This window comes from Idiotropiscis lumnitzeri, chromosome 4 (assembly GCF_059441095.1).
Source record: "Idiotropiscis lumnitzeri isolate Australia: NSW breed Sydney's pygmy pipehorse chromosome 4, RoL_Ilum_1.0, whole genome shotgun sequence".
Classification (NCBI taxonomy): domain Eukaryota; kingdom Metazoa; phylum Chordata; class Actinopteri; order Syngnathiformes; family Syngnathidae; genus Idiotropiscis; species Idiotropiscis lumnitzeri.
In genome coordinates this window covers 3,227,824-3,250,862 of record NC_142394.1, presented here as the reverse complement: position 1 = coordinate 3,250,862, position 23,039 = coordinate 3,227,824, and the positions used below count along the sequence as shown (strand labels likewise).

Sequence of the window (23,039 nt, the reverse complement as noted above, 5' to 3'; positions counted from 1 at the left end):
CTTTTAAAATGCTCACGGGCAAACTTTACATAGCATGAATGATCTCCTCGTCAAACATTTGTAGCAAAGAAGTGAAAATTACTGTAAATAAATATAAGTGTATAAAGTGCAGGAGATTTTGGTGTGTTGTGTTTCATGCGTGAGGTAAGCGGGACAGAAAATGCATAGATGAATGGATCAGCAGCAAAAACATATTTTGGGTAATAATAATTGCTTATATTTCTACAATTTACAAAAAGGTCCTTCCCACTCCCGTTGGCAGAGCAAAAAAAGAAGGAAAAAATAATATACACACTCCAGCATTCGAAAAAAAAAATTCATTTGTGGTAATTGTTTATTTTTCTAGGATTCTCAGGCTGACATCGAGCCATCTGGAAGCCAAAAGAGTTCCTGCAGAGTCGGACGCTGACCGTCCTGTTGACTGTTGGGAGCTGTTTCTCACAGACAAGATGCTCCAACATATTGCGGATGAGACACACACACCACACACATGCACACACACAAATATGGATATGTATATAGTTCAAAGTTATTCCAGTATAGTCAAATTTGAAAATTGTAAATATTGTAGTTATACGTGCAAATAAATTTTGTTTTGTCCATGTTGGTTATGTTGTTGTAAAGAAGAAAAGCACTGTTTAGATGTTTCAGATGTCACTAAATTAAAATATATCAGCATCATGTCAAAGTTCAGCTTGAAATAAATCATTTCCCAAAAAGCTAATTTTGTCTGTTTTCTAGTCAGAAAATGGAAAAAAAAGGTGAAACTTTCTACATTCCACTGCTGATTACCAAAGAATGGAGAAAGAAAGAAAAACATTATCTAATGAAAGAAGAGTGTCTATTTTTGATTTTGGTAGGTTCCATGTTCATATAGCTGTAGTGAATAACCTTCAAAACAGCAGTCAAGATGGAGGTGGCTGCTCAGAAAATGGCTGAGAGTGAATGAGTGAATAGGAACTGGAGCCTTTCCGAGCTGACTTTGAGCAAAGGTTACATTATGGACTGGTTGCCAGCCAATCGCAGGGCACCATTTTCACAAACTCATACGCACCAACTGACAATTTAGTGTCTTTAAAAAAATATTATTTGACTGTGGGAGGAAGCTGGCGTGTTCAGCACAAACCCACACAATTACACAATTACGGGCAGATTGTGCAAACTCCTCACGGGAAGGCAGAGGTCAATGTCCAAACCCGGAATCGCAGAAGTGTGAGGCAGATATGCTATTTACTTGCTGTACTCGTTTATTTAATAACTAATGCCAGTATTTATCCTTCTACTTTATTTCCCCCAATAGCATCTGTCCCTCCAAATAGATGCAGAGTGTATCATTAAAGACATAACTAGCAACAAGAAAAAAAGTCTCGTAAATGTATTTCGCTGATCAAAGCCGTAGCATCAAAACATGTAAACAATCGCTCTGATTTTGAATTTATAACAACAGCCTGTTGGAAAGAAATACCCTGCATAGTATTAAAGACAAATGTACATTATGTTAATTTGTTTTTTTTTCCAAACATTTTCTCAACATTCCAGCATGCACTAACATGAACTTTCCATAATGTTATGTGCATCTTTCTTTCTCATTTATGTTCTGAGGAGCAAGGAGGAGTGACCTCACTTCACTGTATTTCTCCATTTTAGTCTTTTTGTTTTACATTTTGTTTTAAACTCCAGTTTCACTTGACTTGCATTGTTATATGCAGTGCCCTCCATAATTATTGGCAGCACTGGTTTTTAATTGCAGAAGCATAGTCCCGCATTGAAAATTGTAGACAATGGTTCACCAGACACAGACTCACATTCCTCTCATGGCCACCACAGTCCCCAGACCTCAACCCCATTGAAAGTTTGTGGCGTGAGCTTAAGAGTCACTGGATGATTAAAAAATGAATGCTCAAAAATGCCTCTTTTGGCATTTTCCCATCGTATGAACATTTATAGGAGATCAGCTGCCGTTGTGTTAGCAAAAGGGAGCTGTACAAAGTATTAAGATCTGCGGTGCTAATACTTGTGGCACATATGACTGGATGCAAATGAATTATTTCTTTAAGGTTGGATTTCTGTCTTTTTTAAAATTGAAATCCTATAGCCATCCATCCATTATCTGTTCTTCTTCGCCTCACAAGGGTCGCAGGGGTGTTGAAGCCTATCCCAGCTATCTTTGGGCAGTAGGCAGGGTGCACCTTGAACTGATTGCAAGCCAATCGCAGAGTTCTATATCATTTAGAAAAAAAATATTACAAGCTAAAGAGCACACATTAATCAGGAGTGCCACTATTTGTGGAGGGCAGTGTGCCTGTAATATTAGGCAATTGCAAATACCCTTTTTGCTTTGGGGTCCATTCATCCTGACTTGATGGGAACATTAAGTTACAGTACTGAACATTCTCTTTGTCAAATATTTTTTTTTTTACGTTTGAAGGATTTCAACCAGACCACAGTCTGACAATAAAACGTCAATATAGTGTATGCCATAGTTATCACTTTTTTCCCTGATTGTCAAATGATTATATGTCATATTGCTATTGACTATAAGAAAGCATAAAAAGTCCATCATGTCGCTCCATTTGGTCTCAGAGAGTTGAACAAAACTTAATCACCAGCTTCTGGTTTACTGTCAAGTATTCTTGAACAATAACTGTCAAATCAAGTCCCAGTTTTCCAACTAAGCGGTATGCACCCACACAGAGTTCACATCGAACTTTCACTCTTGAATATAGTTAACATAACAATCCATCTATTCCCCCATTAAAATAATTACCGAAATAAATTCAGTACATGAAAGCTGAAAAGTTTAGTGAAATGTTTCACCCTCATTTGTCTGCTTTCTCAAGGCCAGAGTGTGTAATAAGTATGTTTTATTTATTTATTTCTTAGTTTTACAATGACATTATTTGTGTGTCTTTGGCCTAAGGCTCATTGTCAAAACACATCCCAGTACACATGCTTGTTGCAACTTTGAGTATGAAGCTACCAGCACAAGACACAAGGCCATGCTTTACTGCTACAAAACAAAGCCCAAGGAGGTCATGCCCCAAAAAGCGGGCCTGCTGTTTATTAGAAAAGGTTGGATAGTTGTGTGAAGCTTAAGTATAAATAATTTAGATCTGATTACAAGCAAAACAAAGGTTTACAATAAGCAACAAGCACATGTAGCCAGGTGAGTCTTTAGATTCAAATGCAAATACATAAACATCACATACCATATGTACATGTACTACATATAAGCATTGAAAAAAAAATTCTTGCTAAGAATCGAATTACTCAAGTGAATGAGCCGGTTCCGTGCCTTTTGTCTTCCTTATTGTCACCTCTTATTTTGTCAACGACCATCCCAGTTAATCTTTTGTTATATTTGTACAGTATGAATCATTTTGCAAGGAGCATCTGCCACATAACAAAAATGTAAATGCAGTCTATGCGAGAAATTGAAGGTCAGTGAGCGGCACAGTGAAACAGCTTTCTCTTTAGTAAAAGAATTATTCTATAAAAAGCTCCTATATTATCGCGCTGGAACGCGAGTGGGGGTCAGACAATGGCAGAATGAAAGCCTAGTTAAGTGAGCAATAAAGGAGACAGTTTGAACAACACACGTGCACGTACACATGCATTGCTCACTGGCAGGAGCACTGATAGCTTTTGAGCGCCGCTAGCTTTGAGTGCTAGTTCGACACAGGATGCGGAAAACGAGCACTCAGTGAGGTCTCATCTGTGTTTTGTCTTGTTGCCGCTTTCCTCCTTCAAAGAGCCTTCAGCACACGCGTGCACGCACGGCGAGTGGGCCCATCAACCACACTAAGTGAGCCTCTTAAAGACACCGTGGCGCTTTAATGTAAGCTAACGGCAGCTAGACAGCCAACGCTGACAGACACAGAGACAAGGGGGCAGCGAGGATGAGCATATCATGCGTTTACTTATGCGGCATAATAGATGTTTGCAGTGAGAGTTTTTTTTTTATTCACATTCACATAAGTACCTTTGAAGTCTTCTGTAAAGATCCGTGTCAGCAACCATAATCATCTTTAGCATGACATTACCTTGGGCTTTATCCGCTCACCTCAGGCCTTAAGTGCAAACTGATTCAGGGGTAATGTGTAAAACAAAAAAGAATAATAGGATAATGAAGAAAAAGCTTTATCAATAGGATTTTTTCCCTTTTTTTTTTTTTTTAATGACGTTCAAAATATCAAAATCTGGAAACATCACCTCTTTTTGTTTTACAGTCACACTCAGTTGTTTCACAAGTCTTGCTACATATTGTTAAAAGACGAAAACAATAAGCAAGAGGTTTTCAGGTCTCATTACCTTTTACATGATTAATATGCTTACAATTAAAAAAAATGGGGCTCTGTATTCATAGACAGCACAGCTAAAAACTGGTGCAGGGAGTGTAAAGCTATTTTGGTGAATCTCATCAGGGCAAAGGCAAACTGGTTCTGATCGTCTTTCATTCATAAATATGACAATATTTCATATTTGACATAACAGTGATTCACATGATAACAGCGTGAATCTGAATCATTATAGAAATTATTTTCTTGAAAACATTATTATCATCTTTATTACATATGTAAAATCCCCCACCACACCACATGGACACGAATGATTGGGGTAGAAATCCGTCTCAAAAGAAGGGCTCACTTCACAGCGCAGATCTGCGATCGCACCGGCCAACATTACATCTTCTGCCCACGGAGGTCTACTTTCAGTCGCTTACAAACGTACTTTGGCCCCTTGCATGGACTTGAGCAGTTCCTTCTTCCGCCATATCAAGGGATATAGAGCCCATAGTAGTAAGACTATTGACTGACTTTGTGGTTTGAATTCAAATATTTGATTTGTTGAATTATAATGTGTGATGAATGTGCATTTTTCTAAGATTAACATAGACTAAATAGCCATTGTTGTCCAATCAAAAGCATCTATTTACAAATGCCCCAACTAAAGGGAAAAACCCACAATTCTGTGACACATTACGTTTGCCAGTGTTGACATTATATGATCTTTTTGTTATAATACTATTATTAGCATGAACACAATAATGTGATATTGAATTGCAAATTGCTCCAATTAATCCTAATAAGATTTCTGATCATTCTGACTCCCCGTAGCTGATTACCCCACATGCCATCCGAGTGCAGACTCCACCCAGACACATCCCTGGGGTGGTGGAGGTCACGCTGTCCTACAAATCCAAACAGTTCTGCAAAGGCACACCTGGACGTTTCATCTACACAGGTATTACCAAGGCAGCAATGCTCACTGACTCTTGTGGGGATCTGCTAGCCCACAGTATAATTTGACTTTGCTTCTTCATATAGGTTCTGACAAAAAATCTTTGTGCCACAAAGGTGAAGTTGATGAAGCTATAGCAGTCATTCATTATTTTGTATTAATCACAAAAAAATAAATGCATTGGCCTGACTAAGAGTAATGCAGTAGCAAAACTTGACACACCAGGGTAGGAATGTGTTTGCTGTCTTTTGTGAAGCAAGTGAAGGTCAGGGGGAGGTTTAACCTTTTGATTAGTGGGATTATTGAGATTTAACCCTGTTGAAGGCGGGATACAGCGGGAGGGCGATCCATCCGGAGTGCGTGATTTCTGACGGAGTAAATAGCAGGAGTGTTACATCAGAATGTATCGGTGTAGATTTATAGCCACGCGGTGAAAAGAGCAGCACAGAGAGTGAATGTGAAGCAGTGATTAACCGACGCGTGGACACAGGTCTCTGGGGAGAAAGTGAATCACATAAATCTGTCTGTAATCTCAACTACTGATGGATTTAGCATGTAAGCCCCTGCTGGAAGTGCCAACATTTGACAAAATCACATTTGTGTGAGCGTGCTGGCTGCGGCCCTGGCATGCGTTTGTATGTCTTTTAATTACTGTACATTGACAGGATCCATGTCCGTGTTTGCATACTTGTGGCAAAGGCGGCAATTGGCTTCCTGAGCTTGCATATATGTGTGAAGGTAGTCGAGGCACACACCAGCACATTGACACTAACTGCATTACTAAGACAGAGGGCAGATGGGTGGGCAGACTTTGCCATGCCAGAGATGTCCAACAGACCTCAACTCTGCCAAGCCTATAAAAGTGTGTAGGCTTGTGTGTGAGCGTGTGTGCTTGAGTGTGTGCTGCCTTTTAATGTGCCAGACATGTGGGAAGCGTATGCATAAACACCCCATCTTTTCCCAGCCCTCCACTCTTTCACCTTGTCACATTCACTTATTCAAAACTTGCCCCTGTGAATGAATTCATCCCCCCTCTGCCTCTTGGCTTCTTAGAGGCGCATTGAAGAATCTCAACAGGTGAGATTTAGCACAGGTCATCCACTGGGATCTTACACACACGCATACACCCACACACATGCACACACACGCATGCACACAGGCTATGATGCTACTTGCCAAGCACTGGCAGCTTCACAGTGATACAGTCAACTGTGTCAAGGCAGAGATCCCACTCTGCTCTTTGCCCTCTTCACAGTCCGCACTTCCAGAGGCCACTTGTATCCGCCTACCCAGCTTTGCGAGAATGATGGGCAATCCATTTGGAGGAACAAAGCAATTGTTGAGAAGAGAGAGAGGTGGATGAGAACAGGAGGACGGTGGAGAGAGATGCTGGATTACCATGGGCCATGTTGCCCTCCTGGGTCTGTTTGGCACCGGTTTGAGCCCAGTTGCCAGTGGGTACTAATCATGGAGGATTGGCAGCACGGCGTGGCAGCTGGCAGCGCGCGCATACGCACACACACCGCCACCACAGTCCCCCTGCTCGCAGACACACATACGCTCGTATATCGCATGCACACTCACACATGTGCACATGCGCACCCTGAATTACATTGGGGACAGCTGGCATTGCTAATCAACTTCTGCTGAGGAGAGGAAAGCGAGCAGCACACAGATCTAATTAAGTCAACACTACCCAATACTGCTGCTACCGCTACTTTGCAAACGCACACACACACACACTCGCACGCATACATGCACAGACTCCACCATCCATAGGCTTGATCTCTTAGGCCTGCTTTTGGTGCTCATTGACACTTTGCAAGAACACAAACATTGTGCACAGTTGTAGCCCAGGACGGAGGGGACTTTTGCTGCAGAAGAGATTGGGAGAGAAGCCATTACTGTAATGTGTTCTCCGCTGTCTCTGAGGACTCCTCTGCCATTAGACTTCAGAAAGCTCCAATTAGACTCATCAAAGGCAATTAAGCTCTCCACTGATAAGAATAAAAGAATGTTTTTTCATTCTCTACTCTTCCTCTGTCTTTTTATCCCCCAATCCCCCCTCTGCCCTCTGCCTTACCCACCTCTGGGGCTTAGATTCCCCCCTAATCTCTCTCTATCTCTCTCTCTCATTCTGTCTCTCTTATTATCAGGTCATTGCCTACCTCCGCTGCCCCACCAACCTACTCCACCCTGTATAAATGCATTGCATGTTTGGCTGAGTCTCACCTTTAACCAGATTGCTGTCTTTATAACATTCATCAGCGGAGTGCTGTCTTTTCTTTTCTCCGTGCAATATAAGGCAGTAATAATAATGCGTGTCAGAGGGGCCCTTGTGTGTGTGTTTTTGTGTGTGGCACGGAGGTGCTGGCCACAGATTGAGAAAATTGATGAATCGCCCTTGTCGTTCAAAAGGCAATCCCTCCCTTCTCAGTATGCAGCCTTGTCTGCTTAGTGCTTCCACTCCAGTCTGTGCTGATATTAAAAGGCCCAGCTTGCTCACATTAAGGCCGCCGCCGCATGCAGCAGAAGGCATCTGCACACATGCACGGACAAACATTAGGGGTAGTCTTTCAGTGCTCACTGGATATTAGGTGTGTAGGAGACATCATTCAGGAGCAGGCGGAGTGAGGGGAAAAGACAAAAGTCAAGAACTGAATTTAAACCAGATGGGATGACGAGTGACATCTCTGTTCATCTTTGCTCCCAGTCTCCAAATTAGTTTTACGAGCAGAAAAGTTGTCCGCTTATTTGACAAAACACAGGCAGTGGTGGGAAGCAAAAGGTGAGGTTTCAGTAAAAGCAGATTGCTTAGACACATTGCATATAAGCTTTTGATTTAGCTCTGTCATTTGAAATCATTTTACAAATTTTATTTATAAAAACTCTCTAATTGAACACCCTCACAATCTAATTTGATTCGGTTCAATTGAAAATAGCGCCTTGAAATGAAAAATATGTTGCTTTATTTGATGTAATTGGGAACTAAATTGACTTGCGACAGCTCTCCAGGTCTCTATGACCCTGAACATGAAAAATGGCAAATAAAATGGATGGACGGCTTGTATTACAGTATGTAGTATATAGAGTGTGTGAACTGTATTACATTAAGGAAGGATGTGTTTCTCATATTTTGGTTGGCTTATTTCATATATGCCTAAACCAAAATATAGGGAGGAGCTCTCTCTGTTTGAGAGAGTGCAGATCACTGCGAACTACACCTGCACTATTAAAAATATTACCTCGCCGTCAATGTCAGTCAAAAGTGAGCATTATTATCTTTGGTGCGAGAGAATTTTTGATACAGCTTCTGTATTGGATCTCATTAAATAGGCAGGTGCCAATGCAGGCATCCATCAATAATGCCTGTGCAAAAGGGAACATAATGAGTGGAAATCCTCAGCCTGCCTTTCTACCCAAACAGAGACTCAGACAGATATACTCCTCATTCATATGCACGTGCGATACAAGGAGCTCATTCGCACAGATCCCTGACACTCAACTGCAGCATGTAGTCATGTGGCAATAAAAGTGGGGTGCAAGCATGAGGAGATCAATTACTTGTCTTGCTCCTATTTGTGAATGCTGTCTTTTATTGAGCTTGGGTGGAGGCCTGCTGTTGATTAAAACGGCTGGCCTCCAGCTGGAGACAGAGGGCCAGCTGAGATAGCAGCACACGTTCACATTCACGCCATTTTAACTGCAAGGAAATTCACACCTCTATTTGAGATTGAGATTAATTTTCTGCACCATGTGGCTTGTCTTCCCTCTTTAGCATGCTCAGTTCTTATTACACTAGCATCTGCTCCATGATGATGATGTAAATGAATTTGGAATGTAGGTTGTTTTATACCCCGCTGAAATGAGCAGCACACACCGAGGGAAATGATTCCCTGTGTTTTGTTGGAGCTTAATTCAAGCGCGCACTTTTCATCCATACTTTCAGAATTTGCATTCTCCCACTGAGGATCTATGCTGTCAGGTATTGTTAACTGTCGACATGCGCTGTTTTTTTTTTTTTGCAAGAGATAATTAGAGCTTAGGTTGTAGTAGCTTCCACACCTCAATTGATTTGTAGAATCTTTTAGCACCCTCTACCCCCATCGCCTCCCCACCCTCCTCCCATTCCCTCCCTTGCTTTAAGAGCAAAAAGCTCCACTCATCTGTTTTCTCTGTATGAATTTCCAGCCATGCATTAGTCTCCCTGACATTTTCAAGCAATGCTTTATTTAGCTTGTCGGATTCTCCAAATAAACGCAATCTCTGGGTTTATGGAAAAATGGATAAAAATTAGATTGTAGGGTATTGATCTGGATTGCGAGGAGAGGGTGGGAGGTGTGTGTGTAGTGCTTGGTGAGGAGGGGCAGCTCTCATCTGTGTGTAGGGGGGGGAGAAATGAAGCCGTAATTCAGGGCTATTGAACCCCCTGCCACTGGCGGCATCGATCGCCAAGCAGCGCTTATGAGATCACACCTGAGCACTGGAGACTGTAGAAGGGAGGGGGGCCCAGTTGCAAGGGGGGGATACGAATGAGTTGAGGGGGAGAGAGACAGAGAGACGCAGGGTTGTGATATGATCAGCTGCTAACCCACTGTCTGAGGGCCTGAGAAGGCGCTAACACCCAGCCTCAGAGCCAATTAGCTAACCCCGCAAGTACACGCTCACCCGGCTGCACGAGTTGTGACGCAGGACTAGTGGACAGTGTGCTTGCCCCTCCTCTCCTCCACCTTTTCCTCCTCCACTCAGGGTAACAACCAACGATGTGACCTCTCAATTATAGTCCTCCACCTCCTGGAAGCCACAACCCTCCCGCCCCACATTTTGTCCTCCCCTCCAGTGCCTACCTCCATCCCTCCATCCCACCTCTGTCTTCCTCTTACCCGCTCACCCCGTCAGTCCCTCTCCCCCTGCGGCTCTGTGGGTTATTATAGTGAAATATGAAGCGGTGTAGATTCTAAGCTTCATGAAATTTCCATGAGCATTGATCTGATCTGATGTGGGTGATTGCTAGGTGAATCCCTCCAGTCCAGGGCTGTTGCTCATCTATTCATTTATTTATGGCATTTATGTTTTACTGGCTTTGATTTGCTCTTCTGCAGAGCGACAGCTAAAGATTATAAATATACCTGTATAGGAGAGTGTGCCGTGAATCCGGGAGAGCACCTGCATGCTTACGCTCTCCACTTGTACTCCCCTCGAGTTTTCTTCCCGCATTAATTCCCAATGTGAAATGGGAGCTATCGAAAAAAGATGTATGAGTCAAAAATCCCCAACGAGACACCGGCAGGTAGAAAGGGGTGCGCATTGCCCGGCGTATATACTCCTCTTCTGTTTTATGGTCCTTGAAAACAAGCAGAGAATGTGACTTCCTCTCTCATTTACTAAGATTGCCTCTTTATTTATAGGGGCATTCACTGTACATTTTGGAGTTTTTGAATTTGATAGTGTTCATTTCAGACTCATCTGCCATATTGTGGAGAAATGGTGAAGAAAAAAAATAAATATGCAATAACAAGAAAAGCCTTTCACAAAATAATTTCTTAGCGCAATTACTTGATACGACAGGCCTAATTGAAAGCAAATCCTGCCTCTTAAGACTTTAAGCAAGATGTGAAACTGAATTTATGTTGGGGCCATTGGGCGTGTCTGGGTCGCATCAAGTATCCCACAAAAAAGGGGTTTAAGTATTGAAAACAGAACAATTAATCCAGTCTAATCAATCCTTATCAAAACACTTGAGAACATTAATGATCCTTCAGAATGCCAAAAAGATTTGTGTCCTCTCTCTTACCCCTCCCGGCACTTTGCATTAACCTTATCATGTGTAGTTTAGTAATGAGATCTGATTTGTTGAGCGCCACTACTTTCTCTGTACATTCAAAACATACCGGGGTCCCAATACAGTCAACAACAAAAATCTGATTCTTTCTTTGTTTTTTTCTTTTTCCTTTCGACACCAAAATTTCTCTTCATGGCAGGTTTCCTTCCACTTGGTGTCACGTCAGAATTACGTTTCCTTGAAAGACGTTATGAGCCTTAGCTTTAGTGGTCCGTAAATAAAAAGTCAAGAGCAATGACAAAGAAAAACATAAGCGAGTCGACTAGCATTAAACTTTGATGTCAAGGAGGGTGCCACAAAGTATCTTCCTGCGGGCCATAAATGGCCCCCGGGCCGTGAGTTTGAGATGCCAGGATTAAAGGTTTACTGAATAAAAGTAATGTTGAATATTTGCTTCTTTTTTTTAGCATATAATCATCTTGCTGCTCTGATGAAGCTTATGAGTGGACATTTTGGCAATACCTATTCCGAAAAATGGAACAGTCGCAACAATGGTGATAAAGCAGAATTGAATAAACGCAGGAAGTCATATGAAGGAAGTGGGTTGAAATTTAAAGTGTGTTCTGAGATCATTTGAAAACTATGCCAGCCACAGATGTTGAAACCCTGAATCAAGAGATGACTGCAGGGTCACCGAAATTTGTCACATGCATTCGCACCATCGGTGGTGCAAGGTGGTGTCCAATTGCCCACTTCACATGCAGGGTCAACTACAGCAGCCGCAAGGGGAGCTCTTGCACTTTATAAACGTGCTTAGTCACGCATGTGCCAATTTCATGCACAGAACATTGCAAGTCATACAAGATATCAAGGACTGTGAGTCTAGGAAGGGCCCAAAAGGAAGAAAACGCCACTCATGCGCATATTTCGACTGCGGTTTGCACCAGTCTTGTGCTGGGCATGAAAATAGGGCCCCACATGTTATCAAAGGTGTTATTGATTTGATGTTGACTTCTATTTATACCGTCCTAAAATTAGAACTTTTCTTACACTCGCCTCATTCATCATTAGACGTAAGTTAAAAGAGTGTTTAACATATTATTTCTGTCCACTTTTTTTCCAGTTACCCTCAAAATTTTCCTGCACAGATGATCATGTTTTTATGAGCGTGATAGTTTGACTTTGGAAAGGATTCAATTCAATTTCACGTATTTTTTATGGGAATGTTTTGAAATCAAATTGGAGAGCAAGTGTCCCAGAACAGATTGTGTTTGCCCTCTGCGTTTCCACTGCAGTTACTTTCTTTCTCCCCCCCATATATATAATTCTATAGCTTGTTTTCGCTCCTCACTTTCAGGTGTGTGTGTGTGTATGTGTGTGTGTCAGGCTAGGAATTTTCATTGGGAGATTGACATGTCTTGCATCAATGGACATGGGCCGTTAAAACAGAGCGACCACTTCCTTGCGCTGTGCTTTGATTTAGACTATTCTGTTGAAGTGATCCATTCGGGGAGGCGCCGTACGGCAGCCACTAGAGGTCCAGCAGGACAGCTTGTACTCATAGCCTCTGGGGGCCTTTTTCTAGGGGCCGCCTAGTCAGCCTGGCTGCTCAGATGTGAGGCGAGCAGGGCATCGGCCCCCAGGAAACGTCCAAGCTGTGACCCACTGGGGAGACAGACGGACGGCACGAACACATATGCCCCCTCACGTCTACAGTTTTTAGACCACCACACCACCCATTTGTGTCTGAGAATCAGTTTTCATTTTACCATTTTGAACAAGAATTTTAGACTCAATTCATCTTTGTAGCCCCACATTTGAGCCGGTTCACTGGACTTCAATAACGTTCAACTACGAAAACTGTTCAGTAATACCAATAAACAACTGTTTGACAGCTTAATCACCAAATAGGTTATATATATAAATATATATATATATATTGTTTGTTTTTTTACTTTTCTTTAAAGCTGTGCATTTGAATGTCATTCATAATTTATTAAAAAGAGCTTTTGATATTGTTAATTTGCAATGCAAATTGCTTAGGGTGGTGGTCAAATATATTTGTACAGCACTTTATGTAGGCCTCCTCTCCTCTACGTCCAGACAGGCAATGGCAGTGAACTTGTCCAGAGTGTTATCCATGCTTGTGTGCCGACTCCCCAGGCAACCTGGTTGAGGCAGGGGGCTTATTGATGGGGGGGACGTAGAGAGAAAGGGGAGCAAGAGAGTACATTAGGAATTAATTATATGGGGAGAGCATTTATCCAACAATCCTCCTGTGAAGTGTTTGTACTGTAAGCCTCAGATCTTCATTGTATTTATTCAAATGTTTAAATATTCATGGTAAATCTTCTCATATTCAATTACAGTAGCACAACCACAGCATACAGAGCAAGTGCTTTCTCCCCGCTGTCTGGATGATCTGACTCTCTTTATATACACAGAATGCGTGTTTGTGCCCGTGCGTGTGTGTGCGGGTGTGTGTGTGTGTGTGTGTGTTTAGTTTGTTCCCCCGGAGCGATCAAGCCTTTGTTATATTGGAACCCGGCTCTGTAATTGCTTATATTAGTCGCTGATCAACGCAGGACCACGGGACACACACGGCCAAACGCACACACATTTACACGCATGCTTGCTCAAAAATACACTCAATCCTGGCATTTTATTAAGCGCCAAAGCAGGCGATTCATTACATCCCAAGCAAACAAAGGCAAACGCCGGACTAATAGAACACCCACTTTTTCTGCATGTTTAGCCGAAATGTTGCAATATTCATGCACACCGTGCTTAATTCAGTAATTTTTACAGCAGAAGCGAATCACTCATTCATCTTCTTCATATCATAGCACACACGTGTCTTCATTACTAAGAATCAAGCATTTGAATTTCCCATCTGTCTGTTCTTGTTTGTGCTCAGCGCTGAACGAGCCGACTATAGACTACGGCTTCCAGAGGTTACAGAAGGTCATCCCCAGACACCCTGGAGACCAGGAGAGATTACCGAAGGTACCGTGCATCCACAACTCCTCTGATTTGTCCGTACTCATGTCGCTCTGCCACACGCAATTATTGCATAGCAATTTGTCTTGGTAACACTGATACCGAGATGTATTTACGTCTTCTACAGTTTCATATGGCGCATGGATATACATGCCACAAGGGCAGCATGACCTCACATACAGACAAATGACTGTATTCCCAGGACACTGAGACACTTTGCAGTGCGAACATTAACATTTTATTACACGTTCATGGTCATTTTCTGCAGTTTATTTTGCACAGAAAACGTACAAGCAGCTCTATTCATGCTCGCGCTGTGCGTAAGGTCGTTTAGATTGGCAAAGGGGGAGTGATGGTGGGAAGAAAAGGGGGAGAATGAGGGAGGGGAGGTTGAGGTGGGAGAGCAAGCGAGAAAGAGAGAGAGTGAGAGAGAGAGAGAGAGAGAGAGAGAGAGCGAGAAAGAGAGAAAGAGAGAGAGAGGCAGAAGGAGGTTAGGTGATCCATCATAGCTGTCCAGTCTTACCTCCTGCTGGGTCAGTGGATCGAAGTCAACCCCGGGTGGACTTTATTACTTCCAACACACACGCTTTCACGGAGCAGCATGCACATGCACACGTCTCGGCACATACACACACACACACACACACACGCACACACACATGTACACACAGCAAACGTCACCGTGAGGTGGAGATGGAGAGCCCAGGTAGATGTAGAGGGAAGATAAAGAAATCACTTGTCCGTGGCTGTGTGTCATGTCTGGTGGATCCGGGACTTGTCCTGGTGATGTCTTTAACCTCCTACATCTCGCTTCTTTCACCTCCTATTCCTCCCTCGTTCTGTGGTGTCTCCTTCTCCTCTAAATGAACAGCAGTGTAGCTGGCAGGCCCAGTTGTTCATTTCAGCTCTATTGATTTGTGCCTTTATTAGGTAATAACAGTTTGTTGACCACACTCCTCTCAACGGTTGGCCTCAATCATTAGAGGGGCACACACTGGCAACTTTTTTTGCGCCCATTCAGTGCAAGCCAAGCCTTTTCTCTGCCTGTTTTTCCAGCCGATCCTTAAATTAGGAACAAAGTTTTCCCCGAGGCACCTTTAGTGAGGAGATTCTTAATGGACCCTGGAAATGCCTGCTTTGTCTCCATATGTTGTGATGATGATCCAGTGTCCAGCTGCACCATGCTGTCGCTAATAGTCCGGCAATATGTAAGCAGGGAGTGCTGGAAGCTGGATTACAGGCGGACCGCGCGCTGAGTAGCTCAGGTTGTGGTGAAGGGGAGGGGATCTGGGGCCGACTAATGAGTGACTGTCCTGCCAGACGAGGCCAGGCAGGCTCTGCTCTGGATCAGGTTCCCCTTCCTGTTGACGTCTCGGCGGGCCTGACTTTACGGGAAGAGACCCTGCGCCCAGGAAATGGTCTCTCCTTACAGCAGCGGGGCAAGGCAGGCAGCACGGCGCTAACCACATTTATCTGTTTATCAGAATGACTCTGGAGCGCTGCCTAATCGCGTTTAGCTTCTGGACAGATCCCTTCGCTAACGAGAGACCGATAAGTAGACGGGGCACTGGACCATGAAAGAGTGATTAATAGAGAAAATGGGAAAGGCAGAGAAGAAGAGGAGACATGAAATAGATGAGTGAAGAGAACATTGATTCTGTATGTGTGGCCAGGTTGTCAACAGCCCCCTAAAATGTCACTTACGTTTGTTAACACACAAGTAAAATACAGCGGATGAAAAAAAAAAAAAAAATTATTATTCATAACCAGTCACATTCAACATGATAAATAGTTGCTCCTGCTTATGGACTTCCGCCAACCTTGTAAGATTTTCAAATTTGTGTTCCACAAAGAGCATCAAAGACACCTACAGAATCCCATTCAGTAAAGTGAATTTGGCGACTCATTCCCATGGTGATTTATATAGCATTGTCTAAAATGAAGACTGATATTAAAAAGGGTTGTACATTTAAAGCAAAAAACACGAAAAAAAAAACATTTTACAGATTTAACCAAGAATCCATATAACTAACTGGAGACTTGTTGAGAGTGAAGTCCACATTTTGCCCAAAGTCACCTGAGATAGGCTCCAGCTTCCTACAAACCTGAATATGATAAGTGGTAGAGAAAAGTGTTGTATGAAGGACTGAACTTCTCAAAAATGGAAAGAAGACAAAAATCAAAGCATGGTCGTTAAAAGCTGCCAAGACGGCACTATTAAACCAGGTACTGTCTGTTCCAAAATTGATGTATGTGGTTAAACTCGTTGTTCTTTACAAAACACAAGGGCTGGACAACTAGTCAAAGTGATTAATTTTAACCATAATTGTCAAGCCCCATTTATGGGCCCCATTTTCATGCTGGTCGCAAATCTAGCACATAGCACAGTCTAACTGTGGGCATGGGTAGAGTTTTCTTCCTTTTAGTATTTTGCTCGACTTCATGGCAGTTGAATTAGTTGGAACGGGGCATTTGTGCCTTTGTGTGCGATGTGGGAATCAAGTAACTTTTTCCGGCCAATCTTCGTGGCATCCCTCATTTGCAGCAAATTCGGGATCATCGCAGCCAACACTTGAGGATGATGTGGACATTGCGGAAACAGCCGGCGCCGTGAATGCCTCTTCCCAGGTGGATGCACGGGGCTACCGTGTGTTGGAAACCTGTCCGCTCCTCAATCGTGATAGGGGTCCTATTCAAATATTTTCTGAGATGATGATTATAATCTGTTGAATTTATTTCTACAATGATTCAGAGGTAATGTCCCATGCTGGTGTCATATTAGTGTATGAAATACCATGACATCCACCACACATACAGCCGTAACGCCCAATTTGTCCGTCTGTGCATCGATCAAATACCCAAAGCCAGTCTAAAATTGTGTCTACTTTTTGTGACCAAATTTGCAGTTGCGCTAGACTGGACTATTGCCCAAGTATGAATATTACACCAATTTAGACGAACAACCATTTACATTTTTATTCACACCTAGGGACAATTTAGAGTGCCCAATCAATCTACTCTGTATGTTTTTGGAATATGGGAGCAAACAAGAGTATCCGAAGAAAACCCACGAAGGCATGGGGAGAACATGCAAACTCCTCACATAAAGGCCAGAGCCTGGAATCGCATCCACAACCTCTGTACGATGAGGCGCTAACCGGCCACCATGCTGATTTAGTCATTTCAGCCAGAGTTTGGAATATTACTGCTAGATTTCTGAATGCTGCATAGGAGGTAATTACACTATTTGACTTACTACTTATCAAGCTATCCATTTTCTACAGTGCTTGTCATCATTAGGATACCTGTGCTGGTTCCTTGTGGGGCACATACAGTTTTGAAAAACAATCATTCGCTCTCACGTTCACACCGCGAGACATTTTAGAGCCTTCAACTAACCTATCGTGCATGTTTTGGAAATGTGGGACTAAGATGGAGTACAGGCTTTCTATGGTGCCTCCAAAAAGATGGGGAGAAAAGATGAAGGCCCCTGAGAGCCTTTTTCATAGAGTGCGACATCTCACACGTCTTCCATGAACACTGTCCTTCTCCAGCTGGGGATCTGTTTGTGCCATAATGTCCCTCTCTTCCCTCATTTCCCCTCCTGCCTCCTCTCTTCCTCCCCCAATCCATCCATTTACCTATCCAGCAATCCCTAGGAGGCATCTGGCATGGAGGAAAAGTAGCGAGAAGCAGGCGAGGAACAACGCATACATACTAAAGAACCACTTACCTCACTCGGGCCTCTACATTTCTCAATCACACCGTGCGGGCCTCCTCTCTGGTCCCCCTCTTTTCCTGTCTCTCAAATCCCCACCCACCCCAGCCCCGCCACCTTCCCTCCCCCGTCCCCCAGATAGTGCTAGTAATGGGAGGTTAACACAGAGGCAGCGCTCCCATTATTGAGTGAATTTAGCACCTCGGACAGCGCTCTACAATCTTTATTGCTTTGCTGACCCTCCCGTCATGTCCTGGGCGTGCTCGACAGCCTCCGCATGTGTGTGGCTGCGAGTGTGTGTGTGTGTGATTGTGTGCGTGTGTGATATGAGGTCTGATTGAAAGGCGGTGTGTCACGGAACAGAGAGCACACATGCTCCGGGGCTTGTTCACAGCAAGGGATACACTGAGGAGGGTATAACGCACAGCGTGTGTGTGCGTGTGTGTGTGTGCGTGTAGGTGTGTGCGCATGTGTGTTTGTGGGAGAGAAGGAGGGAGAGAAAGAAACGAAGGGAGCATAGGAGGGAAGGGGGCTGCAATTTTCTGGTTGTCGCGCCTCCAGCATATATCCTGGCCCCGGCACATTAACTTTTAAAAAGGGTTTCGTAGGGCTGAAGGTGTCTACATCACCCACATCCACGCACGCACATACAAGGACTGCCTTGAGACACACACACATGGAGTAAACGAGGGAAAGTACGGAGAGGGTAAAAGGAGGGTAAGTGATGGAAAATGAGCACAAAGACTAGCAACACTATGCAAGGATAAATGTTTGATCTGGGAAATTCCACTCCATTCCACACTGCAACTACATTTATCTCCCAAAGTGGGTGTTTGACTATTCATGTGGAACATTATCAGGATCTGTAAGGGTCAGAAAACAGGTGTGCCCCAGCGAAGAGGGGACTCAATTCCTTGTAAGCCTGATGACACAATGTGCTAAGTTAGATTGATATGTGATCAAGAGCAGGAGACACATGATGCGGCAGGAAGGAGGGAGAAAATGCAAAAGATGCTCGACTGATAAAGAGATACAGGCTCATGTTTTATTCACAGCTAACGGTATCTTGCCTGTGCGCTCCCAAACTGCCCGGCCAGTAACAAAGTGCATGGACAGACCCATTTCTCTTCCTCTAGCCCGCTTTCACCGCCGTCATCCTGTGGAACAGCCTCTGTTCTGCATTCACAGCATAATGCGACTAGTGAAATGTAATGAAAGTGACTGAACTCCTCCAGCTGCCACACTCATGATCAATCTCCCTCCTCTTTTCGCTCCCGATTGTAGGAGGTAATCTTAAAGAGAGCAGCAGACCTGGTCGAAGCCTTGTATGGGATGCCTCACAACAACCAGGTAGCGCACAGAAACTTCAGCACTTTGTTTGAGATGCATTTCTAGTCTCTCCTTTGTGTCATTACTTGGACCCCTAAAGTGGAACCTTACCAAAGTTTCTATCAGAAATAGAACTAAGCAGCTGAGCCTCCACATAGTTAATAAGGGAAGGGGTCATTTTGAGGAAACGTTACAAGTGTAAATTTAAGAGTAAAATAGAATAAAGCCTTGACTTGAATGATGAAGCTGCAATGCGAAGGTGAGTGACCCCGCAGATGAACCTCACCTTTCTCACTTTTACATATTATTCCAACCGTAAACATAAAGGTAAAACATGGGTCTTTTTTCGTGTCATACAAAGGGATGTCTGATCTTGTTGAAGCAAAATACAAGCCTAGAATGAATCCTTTAAGGTCTGGAACTCAGCAAATTGCCCCTGTATGATGACTTTAAAGTTTATATATTTCAAATTTAAAATGACATAAAATCGAAATAATATGGTTGACAAGATCATAACTTTTTTTTAGAGCAGCGTTCGCTTGTTCATTTCTAGCACCTTCTGTTCTGCCATCTGACCATAAAAGATGCTTCAATTACTGTTTCTGAGATACAAAAGCCCAATTGTCACGTCTCCTCATCAGGGTACAAGTAACAGCATTATGGGAGGATTTCAGGGTTTTAGCCACTCACGTTCTAAAGAGGAAAACTCCGTAGATGGGGGATTAAGAGGCCACAAGAAGGCACAGGATCTGACTTTTCTTCTTCTGATCCTCCCTCAATGCCAGGAGATGATCCTAAAACGAGCAGCAGACATCGCAGAGGCTCTGTATACGACTGTGCCGCGAGGGCACAACCAGCTAGCCGGCCTCGGCAGTGGATCTGTCCATACAGGCATGATGGCCGTAAACTCCTTCACCGGGTCAGAAGTGGCTCAAACGGCCAATCAGGGTGAGTGAAGATGACACAGATTGAGTACAGGATTGTCATCATTTCATCATCATATTGTCAAGTGTGAGTAATATTCGACAGTCAAACTGGTTAAACGGGGAAACCAGGGCGCGAGCAGTGGCTGTGACGACAAAAAGTGAAAGGTGCAGATGAGTCAAGAAAGACTGAGCGATTGCAAAGAGTGCAGAAGAAGAAAGTCACGGATGAGGCACGATGGAGAAATAGAAGTGGGTCCTCGGTGTGTGTATATTAGACTGGGGTCAGCCCCCGTCTGACAGAGAGAGATGTGGGTGCAGTCTGGGGTGATTCATCACCTGTATCTAAGGAAGGAAAGAAAATCGGGTGGATGGATAAGCCACTGCGTGTGTCTCAATACTTCCAATGAGCATCATCACAAAATGTCTTTCTGCGCTGAGGAACATAACAGCCTCTTGACTTGGGCTTTATTTTACAAGCACAATATGTGCTAATTATGCAAGAAGAGGCAACTTTGATGGTTAAACCGCAGCCACTATTGCACTAGAGAGTACACTGGTGATCAATTCCAGGTGTTTTATTCTGCTGTGTCAGCATTTGGACCTGGGATGTATAGTCGCAGTCTTCTATCTTGTGCTCCTATACTGTTCACCGCCCTGTAGCCCACAGCCCGTTGAGAATAAAGAGAAATCTTCACTGATTCGAGGAGGCTGCAAAAGTTCTGAGTAAGAATTACCTTATCAATATATACTATATACGTTTTTTTTGTTGTTGTTGGAGAAGAGCCAGTGAGGTTCAAGGCCTTTTGTTTTACTACTTGGATCACTCTTTTATCGCTCCTTCTTCATTCTGTTCATTGCCATCTCATCGTGCCATATGCCATCCAAAACTGTCCGAATATTTCTTTTGGCTTATATAACCACAGCCATTATCCATGTACAAGGTACACAATTAGTCATCTTCATTCTTTGTGTCATGCAGGACTGTGGCTGCATAAACTCAACTATAGTATACCACTTTTAGAGGTGCAATGGGGTTGTACCCTATAAACAGAAGGCTTTTGTACCTTTGACAGCTGGGGAACATACCAGTAGTTTTTGGATCCAAGAAAGGGTAAAAACTGCTACAGTGCATTTTCTAAACTTGAATTTTAAAATATATTTTCTATTCTAGAAATAATTGGTTCCAGGGTCGACTTATGCTCTTGTAAAATAAATCATTGGAATAGGTACAGGTCTCTTTATTTCTTCCTGAGTGTAAAAAATGAATAAATAAATAAAAAATAAGCCACTTTTCCTCGCGAGGGTTGCGGATGTGCTGGACCCAATCCCAGCTGTTTTCGAGTATGGGGTGTCAAACTCATTCTGGTGGACGGGCCCCATCGTAGGTATGGTTTCCCTCAGAGGGCCGTTGTGACTGTGAACCCAAATAAATGTATGATCACCTTACGTTATCACATACCCCCAAGAAGTTGATGGAAAGCCGTTTTTTAAATCAGAATCCAGTGCAGAAAATGTGCCAGAAACAGAAAGTTGATACACATGATTCGCCCTTCGCAGGCCAAATAAAATGAGATTGTGTGCAAGATCTGGCCCCGGGCCTTGAGTTTGACACATGTGTTGTACACCCTCACTTGGTTGTCAGCCAATTGGAGCAAAAAATACATTGATCTTAAAATAAATGAAAGTAAACGCTAACCGTGAGTCACTTTTCAAATTCACACACAAGTTTAAAAAGTGCAAACTTCCATTCAGTGGGCCGGGAACGACCGACTAAAAATTGCAAGTTCCTGCAAATAAGTCACACTCCCCTCAAAGATTTTCCACACAGTTTAGCTTGATGTTTTTTTTAAGGGGGTGGGGAGGTCAGTCATGGTTATGCTCGACAGTCACCGTTGTTTGTTCTTCAACATGCTTGATGGCAGTTTGAAAGCTTTTGTGGGATTCTGAAGTCAGTACAATTCAACTGAGAATTGTACAACCTTTGTTCGATTATAGCGGTGTTTGACTTTAGAGGTCTCACTTGTAAAATTGGAGCTCAATAATTAGACCTCTTGGGTACAATATTGTAATCAACTCCAACTATATCCCTTTACTTCACATGCATAGTGGCTTTTGAGCAGTAGCATAAGACAAGCTATTTAAATTCAAGGAACATTAAGCTAAAAGTAACCAGGGACACCATCTCAGTCTTCTCTCTATCTCCTCATTACAGTCAATTACACAATATGGTGGCTCTCCTGTGAAATGTGTGATGTCTAACACTTTCTGCCACTCAGGGGGTTTGATCGCAGAGACGTCTGCCTCTCCCGTGTTATGCATACTCTCTCAAAGGCAGCGTTGCATGGATTTATTTTTGTCTGCCTTCTTCTAGATCCTTAACACCTCTTCTCTCTTCTCTTCCCTTCTACCTTCTCCTCTGCCTCTCCCATCTTTCCCTGTCCATAGGTTTCAGTAGGACTACAAGCAGTGTATCCCCTCATGGTTATGTCCCAAGCTCCACTCCCCAGCAGGGTAGCTACAGCTCTGTCTCCACTAGCATGAATGGCTACGCTAACTCTGGCATGGCAACCTTGGGCACCTCGCCCAACTTCCTCAATGGATCCGCAGGCAACTCACCGTATGCTAGTGAGTAAATGCATCACATCTTTGAGCCTATGACCAATAAGTCCTCACGTGAGTCGGATGAGGAGGTACCGAAGGCAGAGCCAGAGCCTCTTGGCTGCTAAACAGTGTGAGGTGGACACAAAATTTGACAGACGAGGAGCAAATTGAGCAGTTTAGCTGGCTCATCTATTTCTTTAAGAACAGAGTCAAACACAAATCCTCCCTTTATTGGCAAAGGGGAGCAGATCACCTTCGCGTTCCCCCTGACACACACACCCTATACGAGCACAAAACACACACGCACGCAGACACACACACACACGTTCACTCTCTACATTAAAGACCCTTGATTAAATCAATAAACTAATTGCTAGAGAAGCAATTCCATTTCGGCTCTTTGATTCCTGGGTGTTAACAAGTATTTTAACAGGCTCATCGG

General features: G+C 43.3%; 1 protein-coding gene across 3 annotated transcripts in view; it reads left to right on the top strand.

Annotated features, from left to right (window-relative positions):
• The window catches only part of ebf1a (EBF transcription factor 1a), a 68,392-nt gene that overhangs the window by 34,816 nt on the left and 10,537 nt on the right, over nucleotides 1–23,039 (top strand). For all 3 annotated transcript variants that reach the window (XM_088293794.1, XM_088293793.1, XM_088293795.1), the window contains exons 10-14: nucleotides 5,118–5,244; nucleotides 13,941–14,029; nucleotides 19,026–19,091; nucleotides 19,856–20,018; nucleotides 22,442–22,621. In XM_088293794.1, the coding sequence (XP_088149920.1) occupies nucleotides 5,118–5,244; nucleotides 13,941–14,029; nucleotides 19,026–19,091; nucleotides 19,856–20,018; nucleotides 22,442–22,621 (625 nt within the window). The remainder of the gene's footprint in view (nucleotides 1–5,117; nucleotides 5,245–13,940; nucleotides 14,030–19,025; nucleotides 19,092–19,855; nucleotides 20,019–22,441; nucleotides 22,622–23,039) is intronic.